The sequence below is a fragment of the Anolis carolinensis genome, chromosome 3, assembly GCF_035594765.1.
Source record: "Anolis carolinensis isolate JA03-04 chromosome 3, rAnoCar3.1.pri, whole genome shotgun sequence".
Classification (NCBI taxonomy): domain Eukaryota; kingdom Metazoa; phylum Chordata; class Lepidosauria; order Squamata; family Dactyloidae; genus Anolis; species Anolis carolinensis.
The window spans coordinates 210,955,676-210,973,225 of NC_085843.1; the positions used below are offsets into that span (position 1 = coordinate 210,955,676).

Here is a 17,550-nt window from a genome sequence, read left to right on the forward strand (position 1 = left end):
CCCAAATACATATTTGTGATAATCTTTACAAAGCCACCATATCAGGCACAAACTAAAAAAAAATCACATAGCAGCGGAAAGTGGCACTCCTGAAAGAATATGCTGTAGGCTTACACCTTGTTTGTTTGCAAAATTATAGAATGTTTAAGCATGCAGAAACGTTATTCTCTGCCCTCCACTACCCAATATAAAAGAAAGAGAAGTGGCAAGACAAAAAAAAGGTCATTAAATGGAACAGAAGACATAGAATTTCTTAAGTCTTCCCATTATTTATAGTTACAGATATCCTTTATTGGTTTGTTAAGGCATGAGATATAAAGTAAGGGACTTCTAATCTTCAACGCACAGTACATTTCAAATCATTGCACACTCTTCACATTCTATTACTTGATGCTTCAGATTATACTCACCTTAAAGTTTGGAGAAAAGTAACGATTTGCTTTGTCTTTATTTGCCTTGTCCAAATCATTTTTTGTTAGTGTAAGTATTAGATATTCCTTGTCATTATCTGAACGCTCTGTACTGAAAATCCCATCAAGTTCCGGGTCCCCAAGAAGACTTCCATTTTCTACTTTGTCAGAATTTTCTTCCAGTCCTGGTATGAAGAATGTATTTACCCAGAAATGAAACATTTTTTCCTAAGGCAAAAAAAGAAAAAGAAAAAAAGAATTTGCTTTAACTTACAAAGGAAAATCCACATACACTCATAGGTCATCTACTGAAAGTCTGACTCTAAAAATATGTACATAGAAACATAAGATGTGAAGTATTACTGTGAGGAGACTTGTTTATGTTACCTTCTGTACTCACACAGGAAATGGAACGTCATCGCTATCCCTCTCCATGCTTCTGATGGAAGTATCAACTCCAATTTGGTTCCCCCAGTGATTAACACAATTACCAAATGAGATATTTCTTCAGCATTTCTTATGTATAATAGTGGTGAGAAAGGTGTGGCTGTCTAGCTAGTATTGAACTGCAATTCCCGCAACTCCTAGTCAGCAGGATAGTCTGCTTATTTATTCATTCATTCATTTCATTTATCTGTAATCTTTCTCCCAATGTAAGACCCAAATCAGCTCACCAAGAAAAATTAAGATCAGTTAAAACCTGACAATAACCACTAAAACACAATTAATAATCATCACATTAAAACTATTCAAATACTATTCAAAGATTCATTTTTCCCAAACACACTAAAATCTGGGCTACAAAGAAATCAGGGGCTGTAATGATTGCTCTCTTAAACAATATTGATTTTCAAGGAAAGTTAAACTGAGAGACACATTAAGAAACTTGCAGTTTTAAAACTTACAACAAATGCATTAGAAACTAGAATACAAGAATTTTAACAATGATTACATATACTTCTCAGTTTACTTTGTTTCTGCCTTAATTTCTAATCAACTAATTTTTCTTTCATGGTGCCTTCATCCCTCATTTTACAGCATTTTCAAAGTGTTGTATTATTTCATTCAACTCCATACTAAAAGGAGACAAAACCACCATTCCCTATCTATCGTTCTCTTCAAAAGTATGGACCAAACATAAGGAAGTGGGTACAACTTGGATTTGAAGAGGATTTGGAGGGGTTTGCAGTTACTTTACTTACTTTATAAATGAAGTACTAGCAGAACTATATTTGCAGTAGGAAATGTACAGGTTACGTGCAGTTGAATACAATTCTACTGCAATGAGTGAATGCTCTTAATCCCAGAATGAGCCAGGCTAATTGTAAGTACCACCCTGAATCCACTTTTTCAATAATAAAACTATGCACTCAATAATCCTTTTATTGCCTGTTCCTTTCATCCAACACCACTGTAAATACATATGTTTTATCACTGACTTTAAAACAGCTTTCAAGCTACAGATCTGGATTACAGAAACTTTGAGCAAAAATGAAAGTTCGTTAGATATGGGCATGAAAATCTTTCATCAGATTCAAGCTAAGAGTCCTCTGTTGCCGACAAGAAACAAACTTAGATAGATAGGATTGTGACTTTGAACTTGTGTAATTTTAAATGGATGTTTTACAATTTATGTTTTAACTGTTTGTTTTACCTGTAATTGTTATTACAATTGGTGTTTGGCATCTAATGGTTGCCAGTTGTGAAGCCACCCTGAGTCCCCCACCACCACCACCAGGGCAAGGACGGGATGTAAATATATGAAAGAAAATAAATAAATAAATAAATAAATAAATAAATACAGACTTAATTCAAAATTAGCACTAACTTCTTGGAAAATGGGTTTGAAAATCTTTTTTCCTGTTATTTAATTTTGTTCTCTTTATTTAATGTAAAGTGTATAAGGACATAAATGCTGTTACTTCTTTTCGAAGAATTAAGAGAAGTTGTTATGCTAAATTGCATATAAAAATGTCTGAACTCCTGTTTTACAAGAACAAGCCAATCCAAAATCAATATTTTAAAATGGCCTCCAGCCTGAATTCAAGATGTTGGTGGTGACATACTGTAGTACCCATTATTCTTGAACAGTCTACTTAGAGAACTGTTTGGTCCAGTTACAGACTACTTTGGCTCCAAGCTATAAAGCTGCAATCTTTTAAGTAGTGAGAATACAGGAAATTCAAGACCTCACTGACAAATTACAACTAATCACCAGCTAGGAACTCAAAACTGAAACCGCTGCTCTTCCTTACTAAAACATGTACATATTATTTCAACCTTGTAGCGCAGCCTTAGAATGGCCAGTAAAATACCATTTTAAAAAGGGATCTAGGAATGATCCAGGAAACTATAAACCAATTAGATTAATTTCCATCCCAAATACATTGATGGAAAGTATTGTTATGGGTTCTTACGCATATAGAAGGCCAAGTGGTTTCTTCATAACCAAGTACTGAACTATTAACATTTTAAAGTAATTTTGAAAGTGTTGGTAAATATCTACTTAGAATTTGAAAAGTTTTTGGTCTCATACCAATTGTGGAAAACAATGCCACCTGATGTAGTAATAGTTATCAAGCTGACTTTAAAAGGAAATATATATCTATAGAGGATGATGTCATCAATGTCACCTCCACAAGAGAAGCAGTATGGCCCTGTTTATCTGCTGCAGAGAAGGTTTTAGAGATGAACAGTGCAACTGAGGGATAACTGTAACTGATCTGCCATTAAATAAGTCTCTGGTCTTCTGGCTTTTCTAATCTTCTTCAGTCTAATGATCCTGAATTGAATCTGTATAAATACGTGATTTTAAATCACTGACATTATTTAAATTATTTTATGTACTTGTCTTAAATAGATTTGGTTCCATATATTGCCCCAAGATTTTATGATATTTGGCAGGACATAAATATTTAAATAAACAAATGAAGTCATAAATAAAGCATTTAATTAATACAGTTCTGCTCATATAGTATTCAGTATAAACCAATCTCACTTTTTTATAAAAAGGATAGCACTACTGTAGCAAGATAAGATTTTTACACCTGACCAGAATAATGCCTGGCTACTAAAAGTATAGCAAGTCACAACTATGCAGTGCTATCAAAATATTCACATGTTTAAATAAACTTAAACTGGTATCATCTTGTTTTACTACATAAGCCAATCAGCCTCTCCAAAATAAACTATTAACTATCAGCCAATAAACATGTTCAATAGAGTATAATAATATTATGGAACATGTCTGTTCTAATACATCTTTACTTCTACTTCCATAAATATTGAAAGTTCTTTTGCAGGAACAACCCAAAAATACTCGATCCCTTGTCAAAATGCTTGTGGCCACAAATTTTTAGGATTTTGGATTACTTTTCTACTTTTTGGGTTTTAGAATACTTGTATATGTACATAATGAAATATCTATTATTTATTTATTTATTTATGACATTTCTACCCCTCCTTTCTCAACCCCTGAGGAGACTTAGGGCAGCATTACACATAGGAAACTATTCAATGCCTCAACACAATGAACAATTCAAATAAACATTTTAAATAGCATTATAAAATACATTAAAACATTTAAAACAATACCATCATTATTAACCACGCTATCCACAATCGTAATCTGGACTGTTCCAATAGTTATTGCACATAATTCCATATCTATCTATGGCACAAGAGATGGGACCAAAATTTAAACATGAAATACATTTATGTTTTATATATGTCGCACATAGAATGAATGTAATTTTACATAATATTTTGAAACAATGTTTATTCATTCTATATTCTCTAGGTTTCTCTAATCAAATCCATCCATTTTACAAGACAGACCACACTATATGTGTTTTTCAATCTTAGATTTACTATTTTTCTGTGCAGTTATGACCCATCAAGGGCAAACACCTTCTTTTCACCAATTTTCAACCTCTCTCTCTCTCTCTCTCTCTCTCTCTCTCTCTATATATATATATATATATATATATATGTTCTGACCGTTTTTCCTTTAACTTAAACAGCGAAACTACTGGAGCAAATAACACGAAATTTGGCAACAAAAGACATAGTCATCCGGTGTGTTTTTACAACAAAAAACATATAAATACTACATGGAAATGACAAAAAAAACCCAAACCCAAACACGCAATAATGCATTCTGTGCACGCGTGGAGCAACCCCCCCCCCCCCAAAGAAAAAAAAAGGCACTCCAAGGCTGGCGCAACACCAGGAAATGGCGGCCATCTCATGCCTGCACAGAGGAGGCGATCGTGCGGGGAGGGGTTAGAATTTCTCTCACCAACCGACTCCTCTTCCTTCCCCATGCCCGTGGGGATCTGTGGCAGGGCCTGGTTGAAGGAGACATACTCGGCCAGGACGGGCAAGTCATCCAGCGCCCAGGCCTGAAACGGAGGAGGAGGCAGAGGAGGGAGAAGGACAATAACAGAGGAGGCAGCACTGCTGCTCAGCCTGGTTGATGGAGGCATACAAGTCCTCAAGTGCCCGGGCTGGAACGAGAGTATGGAGGAGGAGGGGCCAGAGGAGGAGGACGACAGGGGAAGGTGGCTCTCCTGCTCCGCGCTGAGAGTTGGGCCGGCCAACGGAGCACTCACATGGGGGAACTTTTCCACGGCGAGGCCAGGCCAGGGAGCCGACTGCTCTCCTCCTCCCTCCCCCTGGCTGCTAATGGAGCCAGGTGGCGAGTGAGGCCTAGCTATGGAGTCAGGAGCCCCTTGAGAAACTGTGCAAGGGAAAAAAACACCTACGCAAAAAGGCAAGAGCTGGCAGGTGAGCGGGTGGAGGGGGGGGGGAAGGCAGAAGAGCCAAGAGGGATGAACTAGCGGCGGATTTTCTTGACATTTCCCTCACTTGCCAGGTGCGTTCAAAAGGGCAGCGCCACGGACCCACACCTTTCGGCTGGGAGCTTTTCACCCCTGAGGGAAGGCTATGCCACTTGGCTACAGCGCTGCTTCTTCCCAATAGGGAGCGTGGGCAGAGACCTCCACGCCCAGCAGCACTTTCAACATGATTAGGATAATAAATTTAATAATATATATTTAAAATCTATGGTATAATAATACAGAATAATATAAACTCTAATATCAGGACAGTAAATAAACAGCAACACTCTGAAAACAGGGAAATTCCAGAAAGAAAACAAACACAGCCAGCTAACACCTCCCAATAAAAGAATCACCCAGGGAGGAATCAGCCAGGCTTTGAAACTACAAGCCACTAAAGGCTAATCAAGCTGACTAATTACAGCATTCAATCTTCCCTCCAACAGACAAGAGATCATTCTCCCATGCTAGATATTATTCCACAGGTATATAAACCACACTTACCTGCCTGTTTCTTACCTAGGTAAATCCATTGACAATGAAAAATCCTGGCTCCCACCATAAACCATATCTAAAACCAGAATAGTAAATACAGAACTACAATCTGAAAACGGGGGAATTCCAGTCAAGAAACAATCAGCCAAGCTAAAACCACCCAACAAAGAATTCCCCCAGGGAAGAATCCGCCAGGCTTTTAGGCTACAAGGCCATTAAATCCCACTCAACCTGACCAATTTACTATGCCACAACACACCAACACCTCCAAGGTATGACCTCCAATAAAAAAACCTAAACAAATACACAGGAATGAATAGCCTTGCAACTTCAAAGCCTGCCTACTTCTCATTACTTTATTTTCCATGCCACAGCAACACGTGGTCGGGCAAAGCTAGTTAAGTATAAAATATTACCCATATTAAAAAATACACAGATTCGAAAACACTCTCAAATGATGTTATAATTATGTAGATACAGAATGTGAGGGATGAAAAATGTTCCCAATGAAACCTGGATAATTATTCTTTCATATGCGACAGAGAAAAGATATTTTTCCTTTCTAAAAAGATAAAATGCTCATTGTAGTAGCCAAGTATTTTCCATTTCCATTCTGAAGGAGTCAAAGAAAAAAAATCACAGGATCTCCAATTATAACTTTCCAGGTCTGGATATATTATGCAAGGATTGCTTAAAAAGAGCACCTGGAAAAACTAATATTGTAGCACCTTTATTTAGACAAATTCAAAACAGTATAGTTAATACTATTGGCTTTATATTTAGCAAATACAAAATGTCTTTGGTAACATTTAAAAAAACTATGAACTACCTACAAATCTAAAGTTTGGGTTTTTGCTAAAGAACAGACTGGTGTGTTTCAAAGACATACATTTCCGTTGTTTAGAGGGAATGCTGTAACCAGTAGGGGGCTACTTGGCCATTAGTGTACTGAAGTGGATTTCAACAGTGAAGAACAAATGATGAAATTGGAACTTGAAAATGTTTCTAAAGCTCATCTAATAACTCTTGGCAAGGCAGATTCACTACTTATGTTCTAACATATTAATCCTTCATTGAATTTTTTAAAATGCTTTTGAGGGGTGCACAGTTTAACGAAGCTGATATGCTGTAGAATGAGTACAGTTGTGCTGGCACTGTTAGTTATAATTGTATGAAAATAAGAAAAATAACACTGGAGGAAAACTGGGTGGGGGAGGGCTCAAAAGATGTAAGATACAGGCTTGGAGAAGAAGACAAGAAAAAGATGGGACAATATAAGGAGACAAGATTAATGCAAATGCCAGATGACAAGAATGTACTTGCTCTTGATATAGAGGATATTGTAGATGGAATTTCTTTGTATCTTAGAGAGTATGTATAACAACAATACTCCTCCTCCTACATCCCCAGCGATACAATAGACTCCTGTCTCCTCCCCTTTATGTTATAAAACTGTACAAATTAAATAAAAAAAACTGGTAAAACAAAAAAAGATATCCAATGTGAGACAAAATATTATTGATACATACAGTATGTTATATTACTGCATGTATGCGACATTGGTCTAAACTGCACTATGTCAAATTTATTGAAACATATCCTGCTAGTACTAATTCTGTTTTTGGCTTATTTTATTACATGAGGCACATAGAGATGAAAACCCATCCTAATTATTATTGTAGTATGCATTGATGACTGACTGAATCAAATCATATAATTTTTACTTAGTTTTTTTAATGTAACTGCAGATTTGAATAGCCCTTATCTGGAATTCCAAAATATTCCAAAAATACAGAACTGTCCACATGGGTGACTGAGTGACACCCTTGGTTTTTGATGATTTTATGTACACAAACTTTATTTTGTGCATAAAATTATTACAATTATTGTGTACAATTACCTTCATACATATGAAACAAAATGAGTTTTGTGTTTATACTTGGATCTCATCTCCAAGAATACTCATTATATACATTTATGCGAATTCAGATCTTCCAAAATCTGGGGGGAAAAACCTGAACTCCAAAACATTTGTGGTCCTAAGGATTTTGGATAAGGGATGTCCAAGCTATAATTGCTACTTTGAATAAGCCCAGGATTATGTTGTCAATTTCTACCATGTTTTGAATGTTTCCCTCCTGCCCATCGTAGTGCTTATGGTCACGGCAAAATAAAGGGTACAAATAAAATACTTCACCACCAATGCTTTAGAGAATGCACAGATCTTATCACTTGCTCCTTTAGGACTTTATTCTAGTTGTTTTTGTTAAAGGTTGAAACTGAAATATTAGTGCACATAACTTGCAAGTAACTACTAACAGGCTAATGAGTAATGCATTATTTGACAACAAAACATTGAGTAAGAAGTGCTTTCTGAGGACTTCAGTATCTGAAGTACTGCCTATATATACTTCTCTGAATTCTTTAGTTATCTACATGCACACTTCTAAGTACTCCCTCAAACTGAGGAAGGAGGGATAAAGGGAAAGAATACTTTTTCAGTGAGACCCAATACCCTCCCTCCCTCTCTAGAATAGCTTGCTTAGCATCCACCCCATTTTCTTTTCAGACAAAGGAAGTCTTCTGTTACTTTTGTCATCACATTAATATTGTCATTTTTAAAATATTATTCTGAATTCTAACTGCTTTGAAAAATAATTACCGTGTTTCCCCAAAAATAAGACAGTGTCTTATATTATTTTTTACTCCCAAAGATACGCTAGGTCTTATTTTCAGGGGATGTCTTATTTTTCCATGAAGAAGAATTCACATTTATTGTTGAACAAAAAAATGAACATTTATTATATACTGTACAGTAGTTGTCACCACAAACCAACATAACTAAACCAGACAAACTGTGACTCCTGTCAAGAATTTCTTGTTACTACCATTATTTCCATATACAACTGGTATGTACATTTACCAATCCTGCATGCTATGGTGTTTTGTTTGACGGGCGCCGGGCATGCTTCCAAACAAAAGCTTTGCTAGGTCTTATTTTCAGGGGAGGCCTTATATTTAGCAATTCAGCAAAACCTCTACTAGGTCTTATTTTCTGGGGATGTCTTATTTTAGGGGAAACAGGGTAGGTGGCAACCAATATTGTAAAAACATCATGATCAAGTCTCCCACTTTTTTCTGTGATCCCATACAACTCAAACACAATATTCAGATTTTATTCCATACTTATTAGGGCTACGCAAAAGTTGTTTGTGCATCATATGTTGGATCTATTTAGTAAAATCTGTACATATGACATGATTTTCAAACGATAAGCTTATATTTATCCCACAAAACCCCAAGACAAGCTAATGAGCAAAATAAAAGTCTGTTTTTTATATCTGATTTAGTCCTCAGCCCTGAAAGTCTTGGAAAAACAGTAGATCAACCGCAGTTTCTAGAACGCTGCAAAACAGGAAACTGCATTATACCAAGTTACACCATTGGTCCAGAAACTGTCATCTGGCAGCAGTTATCTGCAAGATTGTAGGCACATTTCCTGGTCCTCTCAAAAAATTCCTTTTATTACCAATGGTCTCCTATCAAACTTCTATCCAGTTTTCAACATCAAGTGCCTTGGTGTATGGTGTAAACGTTCACACAGCAATAGCAGCACCATTCAAGGCAGCAAGCCATCATCAACTTCTCATCAACTTCATCAAAATCAGAAAGTTGCCATTTGTTCTGCTTTGGACTTAATAACCACCATTTCATGTGTTTAAGCTAAAACTCACTGTTTGCCATGATATACGATTTGAAAACTTCAGAAAACAATATTTACTTAATTCAATTACAGTAGAGTCTCACTTACCCAACATAAACAGGCCGGCAGAATGTTGGATAAGCGAATATGTTGGATAATAAGGAGGGATTAAGGAAAGCCTATTAAACATCAAATTAGATTATGATTTTACAAATTAAGCACCAAAACATCATGTTATACAACAAATTTGACAGAAAAATAGTTCAATACGCAGTAATGCTATGTAGTAATTACTGTATTTACGAATTTAGCACCAAAATATCACGATATATTGAAAACATTGACTACAAAAATGCGTTGGATAATCCAAAACGTTGGATAAGCGAGTGTTGGATAAGTGAGACTCTACTGTATACTATTTTCCAGCAAATTTTAAATACTAGGACACAAAGCAACAAAGAATGCAAAATACGGTGGTGTACCTCTGTGAAAACAAAATACTACAGGAACAAAGTAGATACATCTGTGATGACCTCCTAGGCCAAAGGTCCTCAAACTACGGCCCACATTTAGTCTTGCTGCTCTCACTGCCGCCATTTGCACCTGAGCCCACTCCTGTTACCCCTGTCATTTATGCCCACCCCCTGCTCCCACCCCCATTTGTGCCCGGCCTATGCGCCCATCGCTGCTGCCTTCTGTGCCAGCCCACCACCGCCATTCGTGCCTGTGTTTGAACTTTCTTTATAGTTGTTAAGAATGAAGATGTTGTGTCTTTGGATGTATTCTTTCTCCTCTCCCCTTGTTTTTGTCATTGTTGTGCCAAAAGTAAGGCAGATTGATGGGACAGCAGAGAAAGTGAGGAAGGCAGAAGGAGAACAAACAAGAGCGAGAGAAAGGAAAGGAGAGGTGGAAGGAGAGAGGGAAAGAAAGACAGAGAGGAAGGAAGGAAGGAAGGAAGGAAGGAAGAAAGGAAGGAGAGGGAGGGTGGGAGAAGGAAAGAAAAAAGAGGAAGGAAAGGGGAAAGGAGGAGGGAGAGAAGGAAGGAAAAAGAGGAGACAGAAAAAAGAAAATGAAAGACAGAGGTAGAAAAAAGAGGGAAAGAGGGATGAAAGAGTGGGGGGGGAAAGAAAAAAGGAGGGAGGGAAAAGGGAGGGAAGGAGGAGGGAGAAAAGGAAGAAAGTTAGCTAGAAAACAGAGAGAAGGAAGAAAAGTAAGAAAGAGAAAGAAAGGTGGGAAACAGAGGGAAGGATTTCAGAAAGTGCGGCATAGTGGTTTGAACCTCGGACTGTGGCTCTGAACCTACTGGGTGACTTTCCCCAAGTCCCACTCTCTCAGCCTCAGATGAAGACAAAGGCGCATAGCATACCCTTTGAATAAATCAAATTTTGTGAGACGGTCATCTTAGGTTGACATAAATCTAAAATGACTTAAAGGTACACAGCAAGAAACTACCATTTCTATTTGAAGCAGGAAAAGAACTGAAAGGAAGTGTATTTAAAACTATTGAAGAATAAAAATCAAGCATTTCTCAAGATTAAAAAAAGCAAACCTTTTTCAACATCTTGTTTTGCTTATGGAAGAATTCCACTTTGATGTCACCACACACTGGCAATGGCTGAGGGAATTCGAAGTACATGTATTTGTCTTCACGCCTTGTGGGCCCTGAAGTAGAGGTGAATATCTTTACCTTGAGCTGGTAGACCACAAATTGAGGATCTGCACGATAAAAGCAAGCATTCCACAACAGTTAGTATAAAAAACTGATTCCAAAAAGAACTTTAAAGAGGGGTTTTTATGGATATCAAAAAGAATTAAATTATGCTAAATAATTATGTTGATTTAAATACTCTAAAGGCATCAGATCTCCTCTGAACTTGGAAGGTAAGCTCTGGTTAATACTTTGTTCGGAGACCACCAAAAAATACCAGGTGTTATAAGTTAAATTTCAGAGGAAAACAATGGGGAAAACACCTCTGAATATCCCTTACCTAATCCTATGGAATTCATAGGAAACTGACAGGCAACATTAAGGTGTGTGTGCACATGCACACACAATTTAGCCATGCTAACAAATGTAACCATTTCTAAGCTAAAGTTATTGATAAGTCATCAACTGCAAGTATGGACTATTAAAAGTCTTTTTCCTAAGAAAAATGTTTGCAAAAAATACCTGCAACATTTGAATCGCCGGTAGTAGTACTGGTGAAAACATTTCCAAGCTGTCAATGAGCTCGGCATTTAATGTAAACCTGATATAATGCACACTGTTGAAAACACTACATGCATTATAGATGCTCCAATATATAGCTTATTTATATGTTGTCAGCATTATATCTATTAAACAGTAGTTACTAGAGATGTGCACGAAAAAATTTCCTTCATTTCTTTCGTGCTATCTTTTCATGTTGACCGTTCGTCTACGCAATAGATGACATTTTTGTACAAAACTATAGGCGACACGATATTAAAAGTGGTACAGTTTCGTGCTTGCTTTTGTTTTCAGCCACATGGCCTCCATGCCTGCAATTCACTTCCTCATGAGTCAGAGAAGGAGGTAAGAAGGTGATTTTTGGAGAATCGGAGGCCAAGGAATCACTGAAGTGGGCTGGGCAGGGAGTGTAAAGGGAGGACTGCACCAAAAAGAGCCATTGCTGCTGCTGCTGCTGGGAGCTGGGGCTGGCTGGGTTGGTTGCTGGCTGCTGCTATTGCTGTGTCTCTGCTTGGGCTTGCCTTGGCTTGCCTTTTCTTGTGCCTTGCCTTTCTGGTGAGGGCACTTCTGGGACTGGGAAATTGGGGCTTGGGGATTTTCACTGGCTGCTGCTTGCCTCATTTAAAAAAAATCCTTTTCTTGTTGGGTTTCCTTTCCTTTCTCCGTTTATCTCAGTGGCTCAACTGCCTGCCTCTGCCTTGGTCTCCATTTCCTTTGGTGTTTTATTTTACATTTTTGAAAGCAAATACATATTTGGGGTTTGTAATCTCCAACCCTTGAGTGCTCCGCTTCGCCTTGCTAGGGCGCAGTGATTTCTGACTGGCTGGCTGCAGTGCTCTTGCCTTATTTTAAAAATTCTATAATGTAATAATAATTTAAAAATAAACAATATCAGGGAAGGAGCTGGGATTTTTCAAGTAGGTTTGGCTGGGGAGTACTTGGCCTTTGGGAAAACTACGTTTCCTTTCCCCTCCTTGGTATAGAGCTTTCTACTTTTCTGATCCCCACTCAACCCGTGAGAACTACCTCTTCTTTCCTTCATCGCTACATACAGGCCAGCATCCTTTGGGTGGTTGGGTGTCGTGTGTCGCCCTTTCAAAGGGAGACTGGCCATGTCTGGCCAGTTTGTCTAAGCTATTTTGGGGCGCACGGGGAACTAACCCTTGAGAACTAGCTCTTTATTTCCTTCATCGCTGCATAATGCATACAGGCCAGTGTCCTTTGGGCGGGTTTGGTTGTTGCGTGTTGCCCTTTCAAAGGGAGACTGGCCCCCTTTGGGAGATTTTGACCCCTCTAGCCCTAAAACTGAGTGGGAGGTGAGCCTCTGAAGCTCTCCCATTGCCGCCAATGGCACGAAAAGTTTCATTTTTCGTTAGCGAGACCAAAATTCTATTTGTATAGGGCCCCCCATTTTCGTTAGCAGAAACAAATACAAAAATGAGACAAAACGAATGAAACTACACAAAACGAACAGCAATTCCATACAAATGCACAACACTATTGGCTACCTTATCTTTTGTATTTTGTCAAAGACAAGAAATGAGAAAGAGGATAGACTCATACTTCTCTAAATGTTAATTTATAGACACTGCTAACTTATCATATTGGGCAGCCATGGAACAAAGCAATGTAAAGTAACTTCCAGATACTCTTTCAATGTAACACATAAAAACAAAGAATCCTATTTTTCCCACTGTACACATCTATTAAAAAGATCTAAACGGTTTTATCAATCAAGAACTATGTCAGGATACGACACACACTAAAGGCTAAAAGATAATAAGAGTGGGCCACATGCACAGCAATAAACTGATTTAGCATCTCTTGGAACTGGCTTAGAGCTTGATTTGTTTAAATGATGAACATATTAACAATGTCAATGAACTGAAACATGTAGGTAAATACGAACAGAACAAACTGCTTTTCTTATTTCAAAAAGTATAGCTAATTCCTAATGATTGCTATACTGTTGTGCCTCAAATAATGATGTCACACCAAGAATCAACCTCCACAACAAAGTCACACCAGCCAACCAAAGAAGCTTTCAAAGGACCTGTAATATGACTATAACTTGAGGGAAAGTTGGAGGGGACGTATCACATTTCCATTCAACATTCTAAGCATGACAGATTCATTATGTGCCTGTCAATTTAGTTGTGACTTTAATAAAAAATAGAAATATGTGGATTAGTTAAGCTTGAGATAAAGATTCATCCATGGTCACAAAGTAACCAATAACTGATTTAGGATTTGAGTATAGATTTTCCTGTTTGCAGTCTTGACATTATACCATATTGGGTCTACTGTATCTAATCCAGCACTATCTTCTGTGGAAATGCTTTCCAATGGACACAGACCCATGTATAGGTCAGCCCTATTTATAAGTCGACAGTAGCAACTGATATGTTGATAGTTGAAACTTAATTTGTCAGAAGGCATATAGGGATAAATTTTAAAAAGTGGTAAATGTACAACAATTTGCTTTCCAATGTAGTACAGTTTTATAATAGTTTATATGTCTCAGTTTCTATGAGAAAATACAATGGTCCACAAATGCAAATAGAAATGCTGTCTCACATAGTAAAAGTGATTGAAAAAGAACTTACTGCAGGTGCCACCACTGAACATTGGAATTGTTTCAAACATCATTTTGTGAAAGAGCAGTGCCACTGGTCGGTAATCCAGATGATTCTTTAACAGGTAGCTATAGTAATATACATAGCGCCTCTGACTGGGAATAGTTACTCCCTACAATGAAAAAGAACAGCAGAAATATTTAATCATGTGTAATATTTTCACAGCTTGTTACCTTAACTGACTTCCATGATTTACAGCATAGAAATGAATCATAACAGCTGTATATAAGCAAATCTGTCTATCTCTACAGACTCTCTTCCAGATTGAGAAATTTAGCATAACTCTAATAAGCCCAAGTAAGCAACCCTAAGAAAAGGTCTGGGACACTTCTCTACTCTAGAAAAGAAAATACCAGAAGGAAACACAGAACATTAAAATGAAGTTTTCGCTTCTGCCCATATTTGGGCTGCATTCAAACAAAGAAGATGGACTTGTCTCACGTTTTTTTCTCCTATGAAACTAGTATGAAATTGGTCTCATATATATTCCTGTACTTCTTAACATGGAGCACATTATAACATTTAAGTTAAAAAAAATCCGATTTGTATGAATGTTTATGTACATTCAGTATTTCTTGTTTTTCCTCTTTAAAGTTAGCTTCTTTATTCCTTTCACTTCTCCCTACAACATATGATGTTGCACTCTAGATGAGATGACTGAGGGTTATTCAGGCCTTGTATTACATCAAAGCCAATGAAAGTTAATACATCATGAAAGCATTTCAAGAAAGTATAGAATCATAGAATCATAGAATAGTAGAGTTGGAAGAGACCTCATGGGCCATCCAGTCCAACCCCCTGCTAAGAAGCAGGAAATCGCATTCAAAGCACCTTACCAGGGAGTAAGAAATGATAAAGATAGGAAGACTAACAAAGTTCACTTTTATAGTGCAAACGTACTAATATAAAACAGATTAAGATTTACTTGCTTGCTCAAAAGACTATTGCAATGCATCACCACTAACAGTCTGACTGCATAGAACTATGCAAAGTGCAATAATCTGTAATGTCAGCTATTGATTTATTTATAATAGTGTGGTAAGAAAAAATTTAGTTCTGATGCAATTATTTATCTCAGAATAAGTAGAAAGGTGCACTGTGTGTACAGCCCAAGAATTTGGAGGCCAGTTTTGGTCCTTTGCATAGTGTTAGGTGATCCCTCGTAGATCGAGGATGGTCCTCCAATTGTGGGGTCTTGGGGGTGGGTCCGTAGGTCTTTTTTGGCCGCAGGGTGATGAGCCCTCTGGACATGGCAGTCCAGTCAGGGGTAAGAGAGGCAGACTATGTTTAGGGCATCTTTTCTAGTGTGAACTAGGCTATCATAAAGTACAACAAAGCTGCTACCTTCTTACTTTAGCTCACAGTTGTTACAATAAAAGTTGAGAGGAATGTTAGACAAAGGTTGTCCAAACATTATGTGGTTGAGGTCCATACCATATTCTGAACTGCATTGTTGTTAACGCAATCTCATGAATAAGAGACCTCCAAGTCATCCTATTATCATATCAATAGCCTTGCTCAGGTCGTGCAGATTACATAACATAGCTTCGTTAATTAAGTCTATCCTTCTGAAATGTGGTCTTCCTCTTTTCCTGTTGCCTTCTATATTACCAAGCAATACTATTTTCTATCTATCTATTTATTTATTTATTTATTTATTTCAAACATTTATACCCCACCGTTCTCACCCAAGGGGACTCAGAGCAGCTTACAAGTGGCAATTGATGCCGTTACACTGATATACAATGAACTAAAACGTTAAAACAGTTAAAACAGTTTCTAGAGAGTCCTGTCTTCCCATGATGTGTCCGAAGTATGAAAGTGTCATTTTAGTCACCTCAGCTTCTAGAGAATGTTTGTCTGTGTGTGTGTGTGTGTGTGTGTGTGTGTGTGTGTGAAGATTTTAGTAAGAATCTGAGTAGATTCCATCTCCATAGCCTGAAGCAGGTCTATGGTTGTTGTTTATTCGTTCAGTTGCTTCTGACTCTTCATGACCTCATGGACCAGCCCACGTCAGAGCTTCCTGTTGGCCGTCGCCACCCCCAGCTCCTTCAAGGTCAAGCCAGTCACTTCAAGTATACCATCCATCCATCTTGCCTTTGGTCGGCACCTCTTCCTTTTTCCTTCCTTTTCCCCCAGCATCATTCTCTTCTCCAAGCTTTCCTGTCTTCTCATTATGTGGCCAAAGTACTTCATCATATGTTCCTGGTAATTTATCCCAAGTACTCTAAATGCAGCTTCTACTTCATTTTAAAAAACTGTAGGTCCATCTTCAAACGGATCTTCCTTGAATACATGAATCTGTCATTCTTTCATCTCTTATATGTAGTTCTTCACTGCACTGCTTCTATGAACTTTTTATTTCTACTAGGTCATGCAATGTGTTTTCCTTTGTTGGGCATATAGCATCCCCATTCTTGCTTTAAATTTTCCTTTAATTCTTGGATCTTATGGAAGAGTTTTCGTTTATCTTTTTTTGTTGTCATTTTCTATTTGCCTGCATTAATTATTATAGTGGCTAAACAGTTGCATTTGGGGTTCAAATCCTATTTCCAACAAATAGCAGTTTTGACACTCGTCTGTCCTTAACTGCTTAAACAGTTTCATTTGTCATCTCTTGAGGCTTCTCTTTCTTTCCTTTCTGACAATGTCCCTGGATTCATAACTTAATCATAACTTAATTTGATGTGTAATAGGCTTTTCCTTAATCCCTCCAACATTATTATCCAACATATTCGCTTATCCAACGTTCTGCTGGCCCGTTTATGTTGGATAAGTGAGACTCTACTGTGTTTACAAATTTAGAACCAAAATATCACAATGAATTTAAAACATTGACTACAAAAACATTGACTACAAAAAGGCAGACTGCGTTGGATAATCCAGAACACTGGATAAGCGAATGTTGGATAAGTGAGATTCTACTGTAATATGAAATAATTACTGTGGTAATCCAGTCCAACCCAATTCTGCCATTGGACGATACAATCCAAGCACTCCCAACAGATGGCCAGCCAGCCTCTCAATAATAATAATAATAAGAAGAAGAAGAATAAGAATATCATACAATCCTAAGGTTAACAGATACCCCTAAGGATCATCCAGTTCAACTTCCTTATACAATGCAGGACCCCATCTACCCTCACCACTTTCACAGTACACAAACAACCAAATGCATACTAAACATAAAGACAACCATACAACAGACATTCAATACCACCACTACCTCAACAAGTTCTCACCAACACCACCGGAC

General features: G+C 37.6%; 1 protein-coding gene across 1 annotated transcript in view; it reads right to left on the reverse strand.

Annotated features, from left to right (window-relative positions):
* pten (phosphatase and tensin homolog) overlaps positions 1–17,550 on the reverse strand; it is a 75,456-nt gene that overhangs the window by 4,310 nt on the left and 53,596 nt on the right. Inside the window, exons 6-8 of the mRNA XM_003224371.4 lie at positions 14,265–14,406; positions 10,999–11,165; positions 411–638 (exon numbers count right to left, since the gene is read on the reverse strand). Of these exons, the coding sequence (XP_003224419.1) occupies positions 411–638; positions 10,999–11,165; positions 14,265–14,406 (537 nt within the window). The remainder of the gene's footprint in view (positions 1–410; positions 639–10,998; positions 11,166–14,264; positions 14,407–17,550) is intronic.